At 49.8% G+C, this 17,905-nt stretch overlaps 2 protein-coding genes across 5 annotated transcripts in view; one reads left to right on the top strand and one right to left on the bottom strand.

The window, feature by feature from the left end:
- Positions 1-90: 90 nt before the first annotated feature.
- LOC133493736 (nuclear receptor subfamily 1 group D member 1-like) lies at positions 91-13,521 on the bottom strand. The gene is made up of 8 exons (XM_061807451.1): positions 13,287-13,521; positions 6,516-6,848; positions 5,925-6,013; positions 5,689-5,833; positions 3,044-3,552; positions 2,765-2,950; positions 2,466-2,676; positions 91-1,367 (listed from the first exon to the last, which is right to left on the bottom strand). Exons 1-8 carry the CDS (start codon positions 13,306-13,308, stop codon positions 1,171-1,173), a joined length of 1,692 nt encoding a protein of 563 aa, XP_061663435.1. The 5' UTR covers positions 13,309-13,521; the 3' UTR covers positions 91-1,170.
- Positions 13,522-13,528: 7 nt separating this feature from the next.
- The window catches only part of rarga (retinoic acid receptor gamma a), a 42,365-nt gene continuing 37,988 nt past the window's right edge, over positions 13,529-17,905 (top strand). The window contains exon 1 of one of the 4 annotated variants that reach the window (XM_061807421.1): positions 13,529-13,680. The gene's annotated coding sequence lies outside the window, so the exon portion shown is untranslated. The other 3 variants (XM_061807406.1, XM_061807400.1, XM_061807432.1) reach the window with 3 other exon arrangements.

The raw sequence follows: 17,905 nt of genomic DNA, 5'->3' as shown, positions 1-17,905 counted from the left end.
AATATAGAGCGAGAGATCGTCCCAATTAAAATGATATTTAAATATATGTAGACAATAGTAGTTTATACCTCGCCTCTCCTTGACGTCACTGGGGAGCACCTTCAATGGGTGGGTCCAAACTGGATGAACGTTTCAACAAAATACACTAAAGCAGATTAATAGACAAGTTTAAATTTATATCGCTTCTATTGAAGATTTACAAAATGTACAACAAGTACTCAATCACACGATCAGTGAGACGACCAATCAAATAAGATCTCCCACTCGTCTGTATCTCTTTAGTTTGTATGACAAACATTGGGTGCCGGGTGCACGTGGAGTGGGTGCTGGTGATTCCAGGAACTATTCTGCTTGGTTACATCTTCTCAATGCAGGCACCGTGTTGAAGGTCCCTCTCAAATTCTCCTGTGCAAAGCCCCCCTTGCCCGATTAAGGCCCTCACCTTGTGCTGGAAGGTCATTTTCAACAAACTGCCACCTCTTACATCTGTGCACTCATATTTGGATAGACATCATACATCCAACACGATAAATAAACTACAGAAGTACAAAACATGCACAGAGACCTTCCACTACTGCAGGTATTTTGGATACTGATGACACAATGTTTTTTTTAGTGGAACAATTTCATGTGCCTTTACATAGCTTGTACACATTTAGTCCCAAAACAATGTTGTGTACAGGTGACACGATAAGTGAATGGCCTCTTTCCAGCATTAATGTGGATGGTGAAATGAACATCCACAATAGTTGAGATTTTGCTACGTATTTACATACAAATTCCCTTTCTCTTTCAAACAAATGAGCTCATAACATGACATCATCACTAATGGTCCCTAAACTCGCGGGCCTGAGGTTTGTCTTGTCAGGGAAGGCCCGTGTTACTGTTAAGTACACGGATTCGAAAGGTTGAGTCCCAAAATGATGTGTGGAATTTCTTATTCTAACAAAGTGTTCCAGTTTGTATGCACACGTGTCTTTTCGTGAGCGCTTTTATTTATCCCAACAGAGGCGTGGATCAAAAATATTGATTGTGATACCGTTATCCTTTTAAAAAAAAACAAACATTGCAGCATTCTTCGTTCCTTTTTTATCGAGAAAGTCCCTCCCTTGGAAGTTAACGTATGTGTGTGTGATGTGGTTTTTTTTTTTTTTTTTTGGCTGTGCTCGCTCAAGGGTCAATACGAAAGGCCAAAAGTTTGTCGGAGTGCAGATTGTTGAGGGTGCGGAGGTCCGGCAGCCGCAGCAGGAGTTTGGAGAAGAGCGAGGTATCGTCTGGACCGCGTCGAGTGATCAGCGACCGCAAAGCACGGATGAGACCCTCCTGGAGCCGCTCGACAGCCAGCACGTCGGAGACGCCGGAACGATCTGAGGAGAGCGGAGGATGTGGCCTGTCAAATACTGGAAGACGAGTGAAATTCATTCCGCGACCACGCTTTTAACTCAAAACACTCGTAAATCCTTCTTCATAGCCTTGTCATCTCCCGCTTGGATTATTGCAATTCTCCTATTTGGTCTCCCACGTAGGTCACTCCAAAGATGACAGTTATTCCCCAACTAGTCTTCCCACGTTATCACCGGGACGCCCTCCGCATCACCGCAGCCCTGCAACAAAGTAAGTCCACCGGCTCCCTTTTCAAGATGGCATCCGGTCACATCTTGCCGATCTCCTCCACGTCGCGCAGACCTTCGTCTTCAATCCACCTCACCATTGGGTGCGGCCAATCTGCCCCCCGACCCCCCCCCCCCCATTTTGGAAATCCCCTGAACTCCAAAACATTATTATTACGCCTGCGACTCTCGTGAGGATAAGTGGTACAGAAAATCCTTTGCGGCCACATCACAAAAACAACAAAATATGTTGTAATATCTAAAAGAAAAAGGCAAATGGCACAGTAATACGCAGAATGATAATATCATTCAATAGAATGTAAAAGTTGCTTTCTGTTGTGTGTGTGTGACCCGGCCACCGGGTGGCAGTGTAAATTAGTCATCCAGTCAAAGAGTTTCCAGTAGTTTCACTCAACTACTGGAAGTGATTCAGTAATCTGTTACAATGTTAATTCTCTTGCGAAGATGATAAAGAATATATAGTTTTGCTGTTTTCAAATAGAGATTAACACTGCGATATTCCTACTATTTGTGAGCCCCTCTCTGGTGTTTCCCGTTATGTGTCAGCATTAGGCTAGCAAATGTAATTTGTGTGATTTTAATATGGTAGACGTTTAGTAAGTGGGAGTGGCATCAAACAGCCGGGAGCTTCTTTTTAGACTTGTCGTTCGTGCTGCTTGTTCGGAAGTAAGTCGAGTTCAGTTCACTGCCGCGCACGTTTGTTTTTCTTTTTGCCCACAAGTCAAAGCAAAGCAAAAAAAAAAAAATCCGAATGACAGCTCGAATCTCGAGTCAATCATTTGTTAAGGCGGCTTCATTCTTGGTTCGTCGTGTCCCTCGCCGAACATTTCTTACCTGCTGAAACCAAGACCACAGCCATGAAGAGAGCCATTTCGTCCGGCTCCAATCCCATGGAAGCCAACTTCTCGCTGAAGTCAAACATCGCATCCAGGAGGGCGCCCATGCCCAAAGCCCGCAGGGTGGACAAGGGGTACGTTTGGCCATTCAGGAAGGTCACAGTTTGCTCTGCGGCGTTGAACAAGCCGCAGAACCTCACCATCAGAACCTGAGTCGACAAGAGGGGGTGTAAACTCCTGCGTTTTGGATCCAAGGCAACCGACATGGCTCCAGAGTAGTCGGGATTGATGCGTTACCTGGAAGGTGCCCGATTTCAGCAGCATGACTTGGTCCTGCTGGCTCAGCTCTCGGAAGCCCGGGATGCCCTTGGCGAATTCTACCACCTCCTCGACAGCGGGAGTGAAACACTGAGAAAAGGACTCCCAGATCTCCTGACTGCTGCGCTCCGGCCCAGAAACGGGGCACGCGTTGAGCGGACAGGCCTTAAAGGGGACGAAAGGACACACCAGTGACTGAGTTTTGAAGTCGAGACGTGGCTGGCGCCGGAATGTTTTTGTGTTCCTTCCGATACTTACCAGCACTTTAGCTCCCGGAGCTAACGTCCACGGGCAGGAGGCCTGATTTCTGGCATTCCCTGCCTTGCATGAGTAATTGCCAGACTCTCTTTGAGGAGTGTCCACACTTGGTTGACGCTTTTGATTTGCTGACAGCGTATATGCGTAGCCATTGTTGTTGACGTTGTGGAAAGTAAGTTTGGTGTCATCAGGGGAAACTGGGCAAGAGTTGGCTTGTGGCGGAATCTGACAGAAAGCGTAATCTGGAGAAGCTTTGCTGTCGGCGCAGCTTATTTTAGCCCTCTTGGCTGTCCTCTCATGGCCGCTGCCACTGAAGATGTCCCGGTAGGCCCTGGAGATGGCCCCGATGGCCTCCTTTGCGCTGCCGTCTTCTTCGTGGAGGGCCGCGTCTTCCGGGGAGGATGAGTCCACGTGCGTGGCGGCTGACTCATCGAGGCTGTTCATGTAGCTCTGCATCTCGTCCAAAAGTCGCTGCTTTTCTCTTTTCGGGATGCGGCCAAAGCGCACCGCTGCGGAAAACACAGGCGGTGAACGGGAAGGATCTCGAAAGGTTTCGGTACAACGATTGCTTATTTCGCCCGTTTGCGACTGAACATTAACGTTAAAATTATTGCAACTGATAAATCAGTTGAAGACTTTCAAAAGGAGCGTCGTGTACACACTTCCAAATCTGGCCTTCCCTCTTCCCACGGTAACCATCAGCTGGAGAGGCTATTTATAGCTTCCCTGCTACCATCTCCCTCCTCTGCCTCTCTTGTAAGTAGGGCAGTGGGGCAACGTGAGCGTGATATCGCTGCTACTGAGCTCGTGAGCAAGAGAAGGATGAGAAGAGGTGGCCTCTCGGGGATAAACACGGCCACGGGGAGGCGGGCGTGCACGAAAATGAAGAATGTTTGCAGCGTGTGCCTGCGAGGTGAGGCTACACGAGGTAACACCAAAGTGTCCCAGTGACAAAACTTTTGACAAAGTACCCCGTACGCTCTACACCGATACCGACACACGCTAATAATGTGCGTGTGAGACGGTTAACTGGACTGTTGCTAGGTCTGTCTAATACCGACAACACGCAGGCAGTTTTTCTTGCAGTATAGAACCAGCAGCAAAAACTGAAACGCTTTTATCGCGAGCTTCGTGCCAACCCACGCTGTAGGGCTTTGGTGCCTGTCTGCCGGCTAAATTGGGCTGAGCTGTCGATGTGGGCTTTTGGCAGGTGCGTGTGGTTTTCCTGTTTTTGGAAAGGTTGAAAGAGACTAAAAGTAGGTTTTTAGGTTGCGGGAAGAAACCCCACATTGAACGGGCCGGGCTAACTGCTTTTACCGTCACATCGTGTTGCGCTCTGCCATCCGTCGAGTATCACGCACGCACAGAAATAACGGTACGGGCCTAACCTCGATGCTAGAACGCAAAAGGATGAAAAGTTGGCAAAGTACACAAAGTGGGTCAGAATGTCGGAGAAATTATGAGGCCGATGAGGTCTTTTTCTGGGCCAGCTTAGTTGTCGTTGTTGTTGTTGTTTTTAATTTACAGTGATGAGGCAACGTGCAGCAACGGTAGCGTTGTGAGCTTCAGTCTTGATTCAAAGCTTTCACACTTGTGGTGGCTTTCAGCGTCTCTGGCTTGAATGTTTCCCTGTTGCCGAGGATGTTCTTTGCGCACGCACAAGGTAAGCGAGTTGACGCCTTCAAATAATTCCCGCGTTTGCAGCACTTTCCGATATGATGGATCGCTTCGGGGACTTCGAGGTTCCTGTACTCGTATATCATTGTCTGACAGGGAGGGGGAGGAGGCCTGGAGGGACACAGCGAGGTACGCGGAGGAGGAGACGCCATGCGGAACAATAGCGTCAATCCCAGAGGACCGCTCAGGGTCGAAGGAAGATGGTTCAAAACCGAACTCGTTCACACCCGTGGTTGCTTCTAGTCATCAACTGGAATCCAACCGTTTAGGTTTATACGGTACCCAAGTCAAATATTTGGGTTCTGCAATGAGCAGGTGTGGAAGGTCTTGAGCAGTTTGGCTGTTTTTCTTTTAGATTTGTAGGGATTGAGAAATTTTTGGATTGGAGATCAGCATATTTTGAGGAAAAGATAAAGATTAGGGGTGAGTCTTGGCTTGTCATCCTAACGGTTAGGTGGGAGACAAATGCCAACGCCGACGTTGAGCAAGTTGAGGCACCTCACACTTGAACAAATCATGTACTGTATAAATAGGATGATAAAGACTGAGCATGCGTCACGGCGATGGTGAAAGCAACCCTTGTTTTACTGCTGATTGGAATGGAAATAGTTTGTGGGGGTCGGGGGGTGAAAGAAGAGGGTGTACCTTCTCTATTTTCGTAGGTTCGATTACAGGACGGTGGCTTCTGCGGGCCTTGAAAAATGCATCAGTATGCTTGAAAAGTATGCGGAACTCTGCTTTGAAAAGGACTGGCGGTTTGGAAAATGGATGGATGTCTGCGAAGGTCAAGCGCGATCAATACGAGTAATCACCGATGGCGCAAAGGGAGGCCGAAGCAGGTGCGGGACCGCATCGTGACTGAACCCAAAACACGATGACCTCAAAGAACTTCCCCTGTTCGAATGTTGACCAAAGCTACGCTCCTGCCCAGAGAAGGGCTCGCGTTAAACCGTGTCAAGATGTCTCACCGTCTCGTGACATGCCGACAGACAGGCACTTCTTGAAGCGACAGTGCTGGCACCGATTGCGATTCATCCGCATAATCAGACAGCTCTCGTTCTTCACGCACATCTTGTAGTTGATGTTCTGCTGGATGCTGCGGCGGAAAAACCCCTAAAATGATAAGATAGTACAGCATGTGCATCGTCTTTAGGAAGGAAGTGGAAATTTCTGATAGGTTCTTTGGGAAAAGCGGTTTTGGTACCTTGCATCCCTCACACGCGTGGACTCCGTAATGGAAACCAGACGCAATATCCCCACAGACCTTGCAGAGGAGAACCATGCCGCCGTTCTCTGTGGAAGGAGAAGAAAGAAGACGAAAAGAGTTCAATCGCCGTTGACGGATGAATTTTTTTTTATGTACCAGAGAGGTAATGACAAACTTGTCCTTCATACTGCACTGCGGTTTCGGCAGCTGGGATGTCCACGGGTTTCGCGACTGTACTACTGCACATCGCGGAAGGAGTTAACGATTAAAGGCCGGCACGGTGGAGCAATTGGTTAGGGCGTTGGCCTCACCAGTTCTGAGGACGGGGATTCAAATCCCGGGCCCCGCCCGTGTGTCCTTTGCACGTTCTCCCCCTTTTCTCCCCCCTGATCCCCAAAACCTGCTTCCATCACTCGGAGACTCTAAATTGCCCCGACAAGTGTGATTGTGAGTGTGCGACTGTCTGCACGCGCCCCGCGATTGGCTGGCAAGCAGTCGAGGGTGTGAGAGCCGGCACTCCCGCGACCCTCGTGAGGATAAGCGGCTCCGAAAATGGATGTGAAGCCAGTAAGGAAATCGTGTACATACTCGTGAATGTTCCACGGAAGCCGCAGGGCCTTTTTCCAGCAATTGGATGTGCGTAGAGATGCTGCGGAGTGGCCGCTGCAGGGGAGCCACGGTACACCTCGGGGAACTGGAACACTAGTTTGGAGTTTGGAGCGGGCGACCCGGCCGCCCTTCCTTTCAGCGCCCCAATTTCCGTCAAGGTCACGTCCTCTGGCGACGACGGCTGCGAGTGTGAGGAAGGTGACTGCGTCTGGTACCCGCTGGAGGGGCTGCCCGGGCTGGGGCTGGGGCTGGGGCTGGGGCTGGGGCTGGAGCTTCCGGAGGAGCTCGCGTACAGGATGACTCCTCCGCCTCCTGCAAACAAGGCCGAGTTACTTCGTTCACTTCGGGTTAACGCTCACAACACCACATTCGTATCTTTGTACAGGTATTCTCGGCGGACGCAGCCAAACTATAAATTGACGAGCTCGAGGGCAAAGGCCGACACGCTCCACTGGCTCCACTGGCTCCGCTGGCGCCGGTGGTGTTCAAACTTGGGGGCGCGGGGCTACAATGAACACTTTTCATGATTCAGGTACACCGAGCAGATGGAGCTCATTTTACTAGCGAGGGTTAGAAAGAATTCCGCCGACAAAGCCTCAACACGAGGGGTCCTTTGTTTCCGAACCTTTATTGAATGTTGGCTAAAATAAAATGTGATGTAATACGGTGAAAAACATGACGCTGTCGCAGCATCAAATTCTGAACGAATGAATCAGTTTGAACAGGAAATGTCTTGAATGGAATATACACGTGACGGCCGAATTCTGTTCAACGTGGCAACTTCATTGGAATGGAGCGACGCATCTAATAGTGTTGTCGCAGCCTCATTCCGTAGTCTGCCGCTGCACACGGTGTAGCTTGAATGTTGTGGCTCGCATCAGAGAGGCCCCCCTCCCTTCCATTTCTAGTCATGCGTTGTGGATGAGCTGAGGCACGGCCTCACGTGTCCGCCTTCTCCGCTCCAATAATAGCCTCGCCGGCTGGCACCGTGCCAAGCGCTGGCAAGCGAGCAGCGTGACACCTGACTGGCGCCTCACGTGCGTGCACTCCTGACACGCTTTCAGCCCGAAACCAATCTCGACATCGAGGCTTTCAAACAGCCAGTCCGGAACGCAGCACCAGCGGTTAGCTGTCGCCGGTTCGGTGATGGACGGTCTCCACGTGCCCTGCGATTGGCTTGCGACCGGTCGATAGCTGGGACGGGCTCCGCGACCCTTGTGAGGATAAGCAGCTCAGATAACGGACGGTCGTATTTATTGATTGTAGTTGAAGTCTAACCACCAGAAGTGTAGCGAATGCTCGTGTTCCATCGTCCCGCCGATAAAAGCAACGAGGATGCAATTGAGTTCGGCCGGGCTAAAACGTGAGTGCAAATTTGACAAGTCCACAATTCGGGATTCCTTCCCGCGAACGAACCACTTGCACCTCTGACTTCCGATAGTAGACAACAAACTGTGGGAAAATTCTGCTTTCTAAGTAAGGATCAAGGAAACAAAGGATTCTTTTAACAATCCATTACTCTGTTGAATGGATTAAAAAAAAAAAAAGCCTTTACTCAAAAACTGGACTCATCAAAATGCGCAGTGCGAAATATTGACGACAATGCAGCTACTGGTTTGGTCAGAAACATTGCGGCAAAAATGTTGATCATTGTTTTCCAAAGTGAAAGCAAATGTTTGGAAATGTCTTTCTTACGTATTTTCAATAAACACAAAGTTAGCACGTCTGCTTTCACGGACGACGCCAGATATCTGAAAAATGTTTCATGTTGAGAAGCTGAAATTCACATCATTTGGACAATTTCAGTTAGTAGAATAATTTGATAATCGATCAGCTGTCGATTCATCAATGTAATTGTTTCACCTGTAAAGGATACAACACGTTTATTGTCGTTTGGATTCGTTGACTCGTGACGACAGAACGGCAGGCACCTCATCCACGGCCCACGCCTCGCGTAACCCCGAAAAGGTGGCCCGTCCACCTGAGGGGCTCACGCGTGGTAAACGTTTCAAGATGAACCCTAACCTCTGGAGTGCATTTGTATATTGAAGTTTTGATTTCCATTTTAACTATCTAACCCCACCCCACCCCCTTTTTTTTTTTTTTGTTAACTCCTCATGAGGATAAGCATCTTGGAAAATGGATGGATGTAACGTACTGTCAAATCCAGCCGGTGTAGTTGAATGCAAGACAACTGATTTCTGGAGCTGTTCTACAAGTAAGTCCCTCCCAATGTATTTGAGTTCATTATCGTCATTTCCAGTACGTTGCATTTCTTCTGAAGGGAAATAAATATCCAGATTTCGAGTGTTGAAGGCAAAACCCACGACATGCGTTCAAGTGGCCGACTTGAGATACGAGCGTTTCTTTTTTGCCCTGACATTGAGAAAAATCTTCTCTCTCTTTTGCGAAAAGAGCCCTGAAAGCGCTTGCAAGGTCGGAGAGTCCTGCGCGCGGGTCGACGACGGCTTTCCCCGCGCGCTTTCCCTTCACCCTCGTCGGGATTTCCCTCGCAGGCTCCGTGCGATCGACTTGCACACGGTCACCGATTGGAATTCAGGTCCCATTAGTTGAAGAGACAAACGAGGCTTTGACGGCAATCTCGAGATTACCCGTGCAGGCGTGAGCGGGGAAGAACTTCACTGGCTTATCTCCTACGTTTGCAGTTGCAGTCAGGCAGACAAAGGCTGTTGCGTATACGCCCGGGAAAACTATGCTTAATTGTGTTTGTTGTTGAAAAATGAAATGTGCGGCTTCCTTGAATGTTTGCATCAGACGCAGCAACGCAAAAAGTGAGCGAGCCCACGTGGGTCAATAGCAATCTGCCAAGCGACGGTGCAATTACGAGGGGAGGTGTGGCAGTGGGGTACAAGTTCTGGATGTCGCAAAGGTTATCCGGACCGTGGCCGCCGTCTTTGTTTTTTTGCCTTAAAAAATGGATATTGGTAAGTGTTGCTGGAGATTGCCCCATGAAACAATTTGCCCGTATTCCTGAGAGTTTTGCATTTTCAGTCTGAAACTGAATTGCTCTGCTGCTTTCTGCATCTGCTTCACACCAATCTATGTATTACAGCATGATTATTTCTGCAAGATTCTGCGTCATGTTTGCTTTCATATGTGAAATCTCAGGGCAGCTGTGGATTGTCAGCGGGAGGGAGTGGCTTTGCGACAGGTCTTTTGGACTCTTGCCATTCCGAGCGCTTCGAAGGTGCCACCAGTTCCCCACCACTTCAGATCCGCTTTCACTTCATTACAGTCATCCAAAATGTCATCATTGTCATGTAGTAACTTGTCTTTGGTGGTCTAGCGCGCCCGCGATGTTGGCCAGGCACAACCACGAAATGCTCCTCCACTCGACGGCAGAAGGTAGAATTGACCCGCGTGTCCGCGCGTTCATCCCTTTGACTGATACCGACGCGATTTGGAGCAGCGCCTTCAGGGTCCCTGGAGGCGGGTCCGCAGTATCGGAGCGTAGGCTGGTGCGTGCAATTGCAATTAGAAATAAAAAAAAAAATAAATAAATCCAATCTTCTAAAACGTTTTGTTTATTTTTTGAAATCAAGAAAGCTGCTGGAAACAAATTGCGCGCAAAACTCCTCATCAAACGCTCCATGGCAACACCGCTGTCATCAGAATCAGCTTTATTTGGCCAAGTGTGTAACAATGCGTGGGCGTCCTTGAAAAAGATGTTGCTTGGATGGCAGCATATGTATTTCTAAAACCTTTATGTACCTTCATAAATGTGTACGTTACCCGCGCCACTGCCCATAACATCCCAGATGCTGGCTCTTGAACTGTGCGTCCGTAACGGTCCGGATGGTTCTTTTCCTTTCTGGCCCGGAGGACATAAAATCTACAATTTGAAACGTGGACTTGTCGGACCACAGAACACTTTTACCCTTTGCGGATGTCCGCCTTAGATGAGCTCGGGCCCGGGAAGCCGGCGGCGTTTCTGGGTGTTGTTGAAAAATGACTTGTGTTTTGCATATTAGCGTTTAAAGTTCCAATTAAGGATGTCGTGCCGAAGTGTATTTACTGACATTGCTTTTCTGAAGTGTTCCTGAGTCCGTGGGGTCCATTTGCAATCCGGTCGACGCCACGCCGCCGAGAGCCGGACACCCCACCGTTATTGGTAAAAAAAACTTGAGGGCTGCACTAACAAACTTTTATCGTAAGGTGGGGGCCACAAATTGCCCACGGGCTGCCAGTTTGACACCCCCTGACCCAGCGCGTTAGTGAATGAAGTTCCGAGCTTGGTCAAGTCACCAATCCAACTCGTAAGTTAAGGCACACGTAAAAAGTTGAGCTCTTTTGTTGACATCCTCTGGAAGAACGTCTGGACTGTTATGACTCACTTTGTTTTCGTTGGGACGACGTTGAATGATTGTGCTACGAACAATCTTACCAAATGTCCATTTTTGTGGCTTTTGGCTCAAGCAAGGCCGGCAGAACACTCAGACTGCAATCATTGGGGAATAGAATTGACCTCCACTTGAGTCCATCTTAAATTACAAACATCCAGTTGAGTCCTGAGTTTGTGTGTTCGTTTTTTGTTTTTCCCGCGCTGCTATCTGCCCGAGAAATCCGTTTGGTTTGAAAACACAGCCACGTTCCAGCGGCAAACGCGCCCTAATCGGATATTCGCCCCGAAACGATGACACGGGGAGGGAGGGACGGACCGACGGACCGACGGATGCTGCGTCGCCTCGGCTTCTTGTGCACGAGGGGGCGGGGCGGGGCTCGTGCCTGCTTGCCTTTCCGCGCACGCAAAAGGCGCATGAGGCGGGACAACGTGACAAATGAAGGGGGGAGGGGGGGGGGGCAGCGAAAAACAAAACAAAACAAATACCGGACTTTAATCCGTGGAACCGCTGACCCACTGACCAAACTCCGGAGGCGGCTTGAGAGCTCGGAAGAGGCAGCGGCCGCCGGGCGGGGCCTCTACCAACTCACGCGCTGCACGCGGCTCTGCCAGGGAGGCCACGTGAGAAATGCTTTTCTTTTTTTATTTAGTATTATTTTTTTCTTCCCTTGCGCTGGAGTTTTCAAAAGGAAGACGCGTGTCGGGATCGGGAGGCGGAACTTGGTGACGCCACCGCGGGGCCAACGAAAGATTACACGCAATGTGGACGACTAACAACTAAAGCAGCATCTTGTTGTTGTTTTTTAGAGAGAGAGAGAGAGAGAGAGAGAGAGAATGTCTCATTTAGGCTGTGTAGTTAGTTGGATGTACGCGCACACAGTCCACGTTTTTTTTTTTTTTATCCAGGTGAAACAATAGCCACCAACCCTCCTCTATAATCATTTCGTTGAAAATCACACGTTCATATGAATACGGATGGCATTTTCATCCCCTTACATGCTGGAATACAACAGGCTAATATCCAAAATAAGAAGGCGAGTCTGATGAGAGCATTTAAGAAGCTGCAGCCTGTGTTCTGAATTCAAGTCGTTCATTTGATGAAGGCGTTAGAACCGCACTGCTTCATTCTTATGTTTTGGTTGCCTCCTTTCACCACAACAAATAATCAGAATAATAACTCGAGTCCAATGCAACGCCGCCAACGACACTGGCCACTACTACATATAAACGAATCCACGAAAAAAAAAACGTCTTTCTAGCAATTCCTCACAAATGAGCATTCTTGTTTATGTCAAATTCAAATGATCGATGAAGTCATTTGGATGCCTTGTCTCCACGGCGACGTTTGTGTCCGATTAAGGCCGAGCGAACGGATGCTGTTTGGTTTTTCCGAGGACAGGGATGGAGCTACCCTATACTGGACTGGACTGGACTGGACTGGACTGGACTGTCTACTTCGTGCGCTCAAGTTGGAACTTTGTATTTGAAAGCCATCAAGTCATCATAGGAGCCTGGCACAGCGTGACGTGCCGCAGAAATATTGAGCTGATGGTGGTGGTGAGCGCGTTGAAGCGTTTACAATGAATCCAACTTGTGCGTATCTGTACTGGAGCTTTGCAAGTTGTCTACATAATTGCACCGCAAAGGTCACGTTGCTATGGCCGTACAGTATTCCACAAATCACTCAAATCCTCCGTGTGAATCGAGCAAAGACCAAAAGGTGGCCAAGAGTCTGCATGCGTGGCCGGTCTGACGCCGTCCTTCTTATCCCACATCCATTACCTGCTGTCACTCAAATGAGAAAAGGCAGCACGCACAACAGGGTCATAAGCAACAGAGCGTGTTCTACAGTCGTGTACAGGAATACCTTCCGATTGTGGAAGTTCAAGGTGTGGCCGTCACCCGTCCAGGAACGTGACTGCGCAACGGGGTCAATCATTCACCGTCAATTAGCAAAAGAGAGCAAGCAAGCGTGGAACGTGCGCACTTGGCTTGACCTCCTCCCCCCACCCCGCCCCAATGCCGTTTGCAGGGTGGCCTTGAGATCGGACTCAAACTTGCTCCTCTGTGCCAAAGTGCGCGCGCTTGTTTGTCGACAATGCAACTTTGCACGCGAGCGCCGCCGCCGCCGCCGCAAACTGCACGTGACTTTGTTTTCGTGCCTGGTGCTCAGCTCGGCGGGAAATGCCGGAGAGCATCGCCGCGTCGTGAGGCGGGGGACGCGGAGACGTTCAAAGGTGCATTTTGGGACATTTCTAAAGGAACTCTTGGACCGCGTTTCTGGATAAGCACGGTCCTACACCAAATAGTTGCGCTCGTGAATGTTTCACATTGCAATTCATCAATCACAACCGATGGGGATAAAATTGCTATTAGAATTCTCTTACCACCTCCTAGGCTGTTGTCCATTTTTTTTTTCTTGGGGTTTTCGAGTGGACTTTAAAATCAGTCAAACAGCAAAAGTCTTGTCCACAAATCTTGAGAAAGCCCGAAACACCTGCTCCGTGGAGCAAAAAAAAAAAAAAAAAAAACAATACAAAACAAAAAGTGCCAGGGATGCAAGTGTGTCCAGAGGGCGGAAGTATTTCCAAGCTGTTAATTGCGCGCAGCCCTCGGTGTGCCTGCTGCGGACGTGAGCTCGGAGCGGCTTCTGCTTGGAGGCAACCTGGACGGGTTGCGCACGAGGGAGGATCAAACCATTCTCGTGTCGTCCGAGAAAGTCAAGTCCGCGCATCCGCGTGTGATGCGTGACACACACACCCACATCCGTCACGTTTGCAGGTGAGTGGGAAATGTGAGCGTCACTAATTTGTCTGGGGGAGGAGGGGGGGGGTTAAACGTGGCTCACATGATGTACCTCGTCTCTCTCTCTCTCTCTCTCTTTTACCCCCCCCCCACCCCCAACATCTCTCTTCATCCGCGCACGTTTTGGTGCGCTTTCATTGGCGGGGGGTCTGTGACACGGCGCAGGGCTCGATGCGCTTGTTCGACCTCGCCGCGTGTTGACGAAAGCCACGCAACATGTGCGCCGTGCATGTGCCGACGCCGGCGCTGCCCCACTGATACACATTTTATGCAAAGCGCGGAGCACGTGGACAAGGGGCGTGGCTCATCGTGACCGCTTCTGCTTGCCTCGTCAAGCCGGCGACGCTGCGATTTGCCGGTAAAACGCCAAGACGTGCGCCAAAACCGTGCAAAGGTTACGACGGGACGCTTCACAGCACCTCAAAAGGACTTGAACACGCAGTCAAATCTGGTTTTAAAGGGAAGAGTTTGCAGTAAAACAAAAAAAAAAACAAACAAAAAAATGTCTGTATGACCTGAACGTAGAATAAGATTCACCCATCTGTTTTCTGAGTCGCTTATCCTCATGAGGGTCAGCTGTCGTCTACACCCTCAGCTGGTTGCCAGCCAATCTCAGGGCACACGGAGACGGACAGCAGTCGCAATTGAGAGTGTCCCGTGAATGTTGCGTGTTTTGGGGATGCGGGTGGTGAGGGCCCGGGAAAAAGCCACGCGGGTACGGGCAGAACATGCTAACGCCACACAGGCGGGGAAGGGATTCGAACCCCGGTCCTCACAATTGTACAACGCTCAGAGTCTTCATTTAGAATAGTTAACAGTGCGCCAACCCCCCCCCCCCCCCCCCCCATTATGTTAAGTTTGTACAGAGTGCCTGTACCCGTTCTAGGCCAAAAAAGGCACCAATCGTGCGATAGTCTAAAGAATATATTACGCATACTGATTGGACCAGCAGGATGTCAGGGCGTGTCTCAACAACAGCTCCAAAAATGTCATGACTTAATTGCCAGAGGGATTTCAACGCCTGCTAGTTTTGACTTGCATCGATGGGTAGCGCTTACCCGACGGAAGGAGCTGGAAGAACCGGTGGGCGGGATGCCGGGCGCAGGTGTGGAAGTCAAGGCCCGGGAGCCGGATCCGGCCCGCTGCATGATTTCATGTTGCCCGCGAAGGCAAATCATATGCATCAAAACTTCCATGATTTTTCTTCAAATCTGTCGTAAAATTTCAAATTGTCACGTCTGGTGTCAAATACAAGGCCCAGGGGCCAGATCCGGCCCGCCACATCATTTTATGTGGCTCGCAAAGGGCATACTAGTGTCAAATTCCACAATTCTTGTAAAAACCTCCACCAAAATTTCAAATTGTCATACACTCCAGATGATAAGGTTGAGATATTCCGAGCGTTTTGGTTACATACACAATGAAGACATCCCGAACGTAACCGTTGAGGGACTGGCTAAATACTGACGCTTCTGTTGCTCCGATGAATGGCTCACTTTTGATCCTGAAAGAGGGAACGCTGTGGAGAGTTGAGGTTAACATTACGACAACTCAACAAAACCTTGAAGAAAATGTCCTCTACAAATACAGCAATATTTGTCCCGCTCCTCCCTCAGCCACAAATTCTCCTGGATGAAGTCTGACTCTTTTGAAGGAGAATTAAAAAAAAAAAAAAACACATTACTCTTTGGGGTACATCTGGTGCCCAAAGGCTTTTGTCATGGTTTTCCGTTGAAGTCTGTGGCAGCCAAGCCCTTTCCTGGCACTCGGAAGTCCGTCGACGGCTATTGTTAGCAAACATTAGGAGAAGGCCCGCCGGATCAATCGAACCAGGAAACGCCGTTGCTGGGTTCGGGGATCGGGCCGCCTGTTGTGAATTTCACCTCTTTGTGCTTGTTGTTTGAGATTTAGCGACTTGTTGAAAAGGTACCGAAAGATTCAACGGGACGGGAGACGTGCACTTAAATGTCGCTCCGAAACGAAATACAAACTTTTTGAGCGTCCAGTCATTGCTACTGTGCAGTACTGTGCCGTGTCTGGATTTCTACAGCAGATCTCCATTGAGCCGCCAGGGGGGGCCACCGTGCCGGGAATGCGCCCACTCGATGGGTTAGCATCTCCACGGACGCCCCAAATGAGCTCGGGACTCGCTGACGGCTCGGCAATGGCGACCGACGAGGCTAATCCGACAAATGGCTCCAATAGAGATCAGTGAGGCGTTTCAAACGGACCGCAGGAAGATTTTCGGGAAGCGTCGGCGAAGGGAGACTCGCGCGGAATGTGGCCGTGACTTTGTTGTCGTCTCCTTCACAGTCCAAACTGCTGTCCGTCCGTCCGTCCGTCTTCCTTTCTGCCTGCCAGTCACTCAACTCGCTCGATCGCAAACTTGTGGAGCATTTTCAAGCAGCTGCAGGTAGGGTTTGCTCTTTCACGTCCATTATTGCCGCATTCATGAAATTGGGCCTGCCCGCCTGCCACGGAATTTGAAAACAAACAAAAGTGCGACGCCGTAGCAGACGTTGAATGTCTCGTAAATGTGGCGGAGGGGCAGCGAGTCTTTCCGGGGCTCTCCAGTGGAGCGCGCACCCCCCCCCCACAAACACACACACACACACACACACACAAAACAAACAACAACAACACACAAAAAGTGTCTGCCGACACACCTGCAGAGGCTTCCACGGCGACCCTCCCTCACGCAACACGTCCAATGCGGCCTTTATAGGGGAGTGACCGGTGAGAAACTTCCATGAATTCCGCGCAGAAGCTCACAATTTGTTTCAGGGGGGCTGATTGGAATCAGCAACGAATACCCCAAAGTGACCCCATTGCGCGTGCGTGTGTGTGTGTGTGGGGGGGGCAAACTCCAATTAGAATGTACTAAGTCGTGAGTGGCCGGTTTTTGTCACAGGGGCAACTTTTCTGTGCATGGAAAAGAAGACTTTTCCCTTTGAGCTCACAGATTTGCAGTAATTACACAATGGCTTCCATATGTGCCTCTCTGGCTGCCTTCTCGCTGCCCCCCAACCCCAACCCCTTCTTCTCCTCTCTCTGCTTTTCCGTCTTACATTTGCATTCTCAGACCTTTATTTCTTACTTTTGTTACTTTTATTTTGTTTGGCTTCCCTTTGTGCACTCTGAGCATTTTTGCGTGCGGGGCGTCAAGCCACAGTTGAAACAAAGTTTATGGTCTTCGCAACATCCTGGCATTTTTTGGCAAAACAATCACTGTTTCGGGACTTATTAAATGAACGAGGCTTTCCCAAAATATTTGCTGAAAGAAAAGCCGACGACACGGAGAGACGGCGGAGGGGAAATGATGAAAATACAGAAATATGAAAAAAGGAGGAAAAGGGAAAGAATGGCAACTCAGTGAAGAATTTGCGAGGCTGGAACAGAAAATGAGGCTGGGGGGGTGGGGGGGGGGGAGTAATGCTTTTTGACAGAGGTGGGTTCAACATGGGTTCACGGTGACATCATGGCTGATTTTGGAGGAAAGTAGAGACAGGAGAGACGTTCACCTTTCATTGGCCGCACATGTCGGGGAACAGGCCAGAGCGCTCATTTGCAACCTCTCGATGCACCCCCAACACCCCCCCCCCACCACCCCAAGTGGGACTTTCACGTCCAGCCTTTGTGCTCATTTGTTTTTGTTCCAAAGGTAGATTGTGGTGGAAAGCTGCCCCGGCCCGTTTCCCTCTGCCACGACAAAGTCATTTCCCGGTGTGTACTTGAAGGTAGCGGGACTATAAATGAGCAGGAAAGTGTCGGCCGTCGTAGTTTTGCGCGTGCGGACGTGGTCTCTCCTTTCGCGTTCCCGCTTTTTCCGGCTGCGCTACCGAACTCGACACGACGTGCGGGCGAAATGTCCGCCATCTTTGTGAGGGAGGAAAACCCGCCCATCCCGTTAACCTCTCGAATCCTCGGCTCTCTCGATCCGACCGTGGCTTTTGGCTCCGTCCGATTTGGCTCACTGCAGCGTCCGTCAATTTTTTTTTCTTGGTAAAAGCGACTGAGCTCACTTCCTGCCTTTCTTGCGTCCTCTGTCATCACTCTTTGCTCTTTCCTCGTCTGCCAGCAAGCCCCAGGCCTCCGCTACATTGCTCGGTGAATGCAAATATGTTGAATGTTAAGTGGAAACGCACGACCGGCGCTTATGAATATTTCATACCTTCACAAAGGCATCCCGAGGAGCCGCGGA

Source organism: Syngnathoides biaculeatus, chromosome 2, assembly GCF_019802595.1.
Source record: "Syngnathoides biaculeatus isolate LvHL_M chromosome 2, ASM1980259v1, whole genome shotgun sequence".
Classification (NCBI taxonomy): domain Eukaryota; kingdom Metazoa; phylum Chordata; class Actinopteri; order Syngnathiformes; family Syngnathidae; genus Syngnathoides; species Syngnathoides biaculeatus.
The sequence above is the reverse complement of the archived record's forward strand: the minus strand, read 5'-3'. Positions and strand labels throughout refer to the sequence as shown.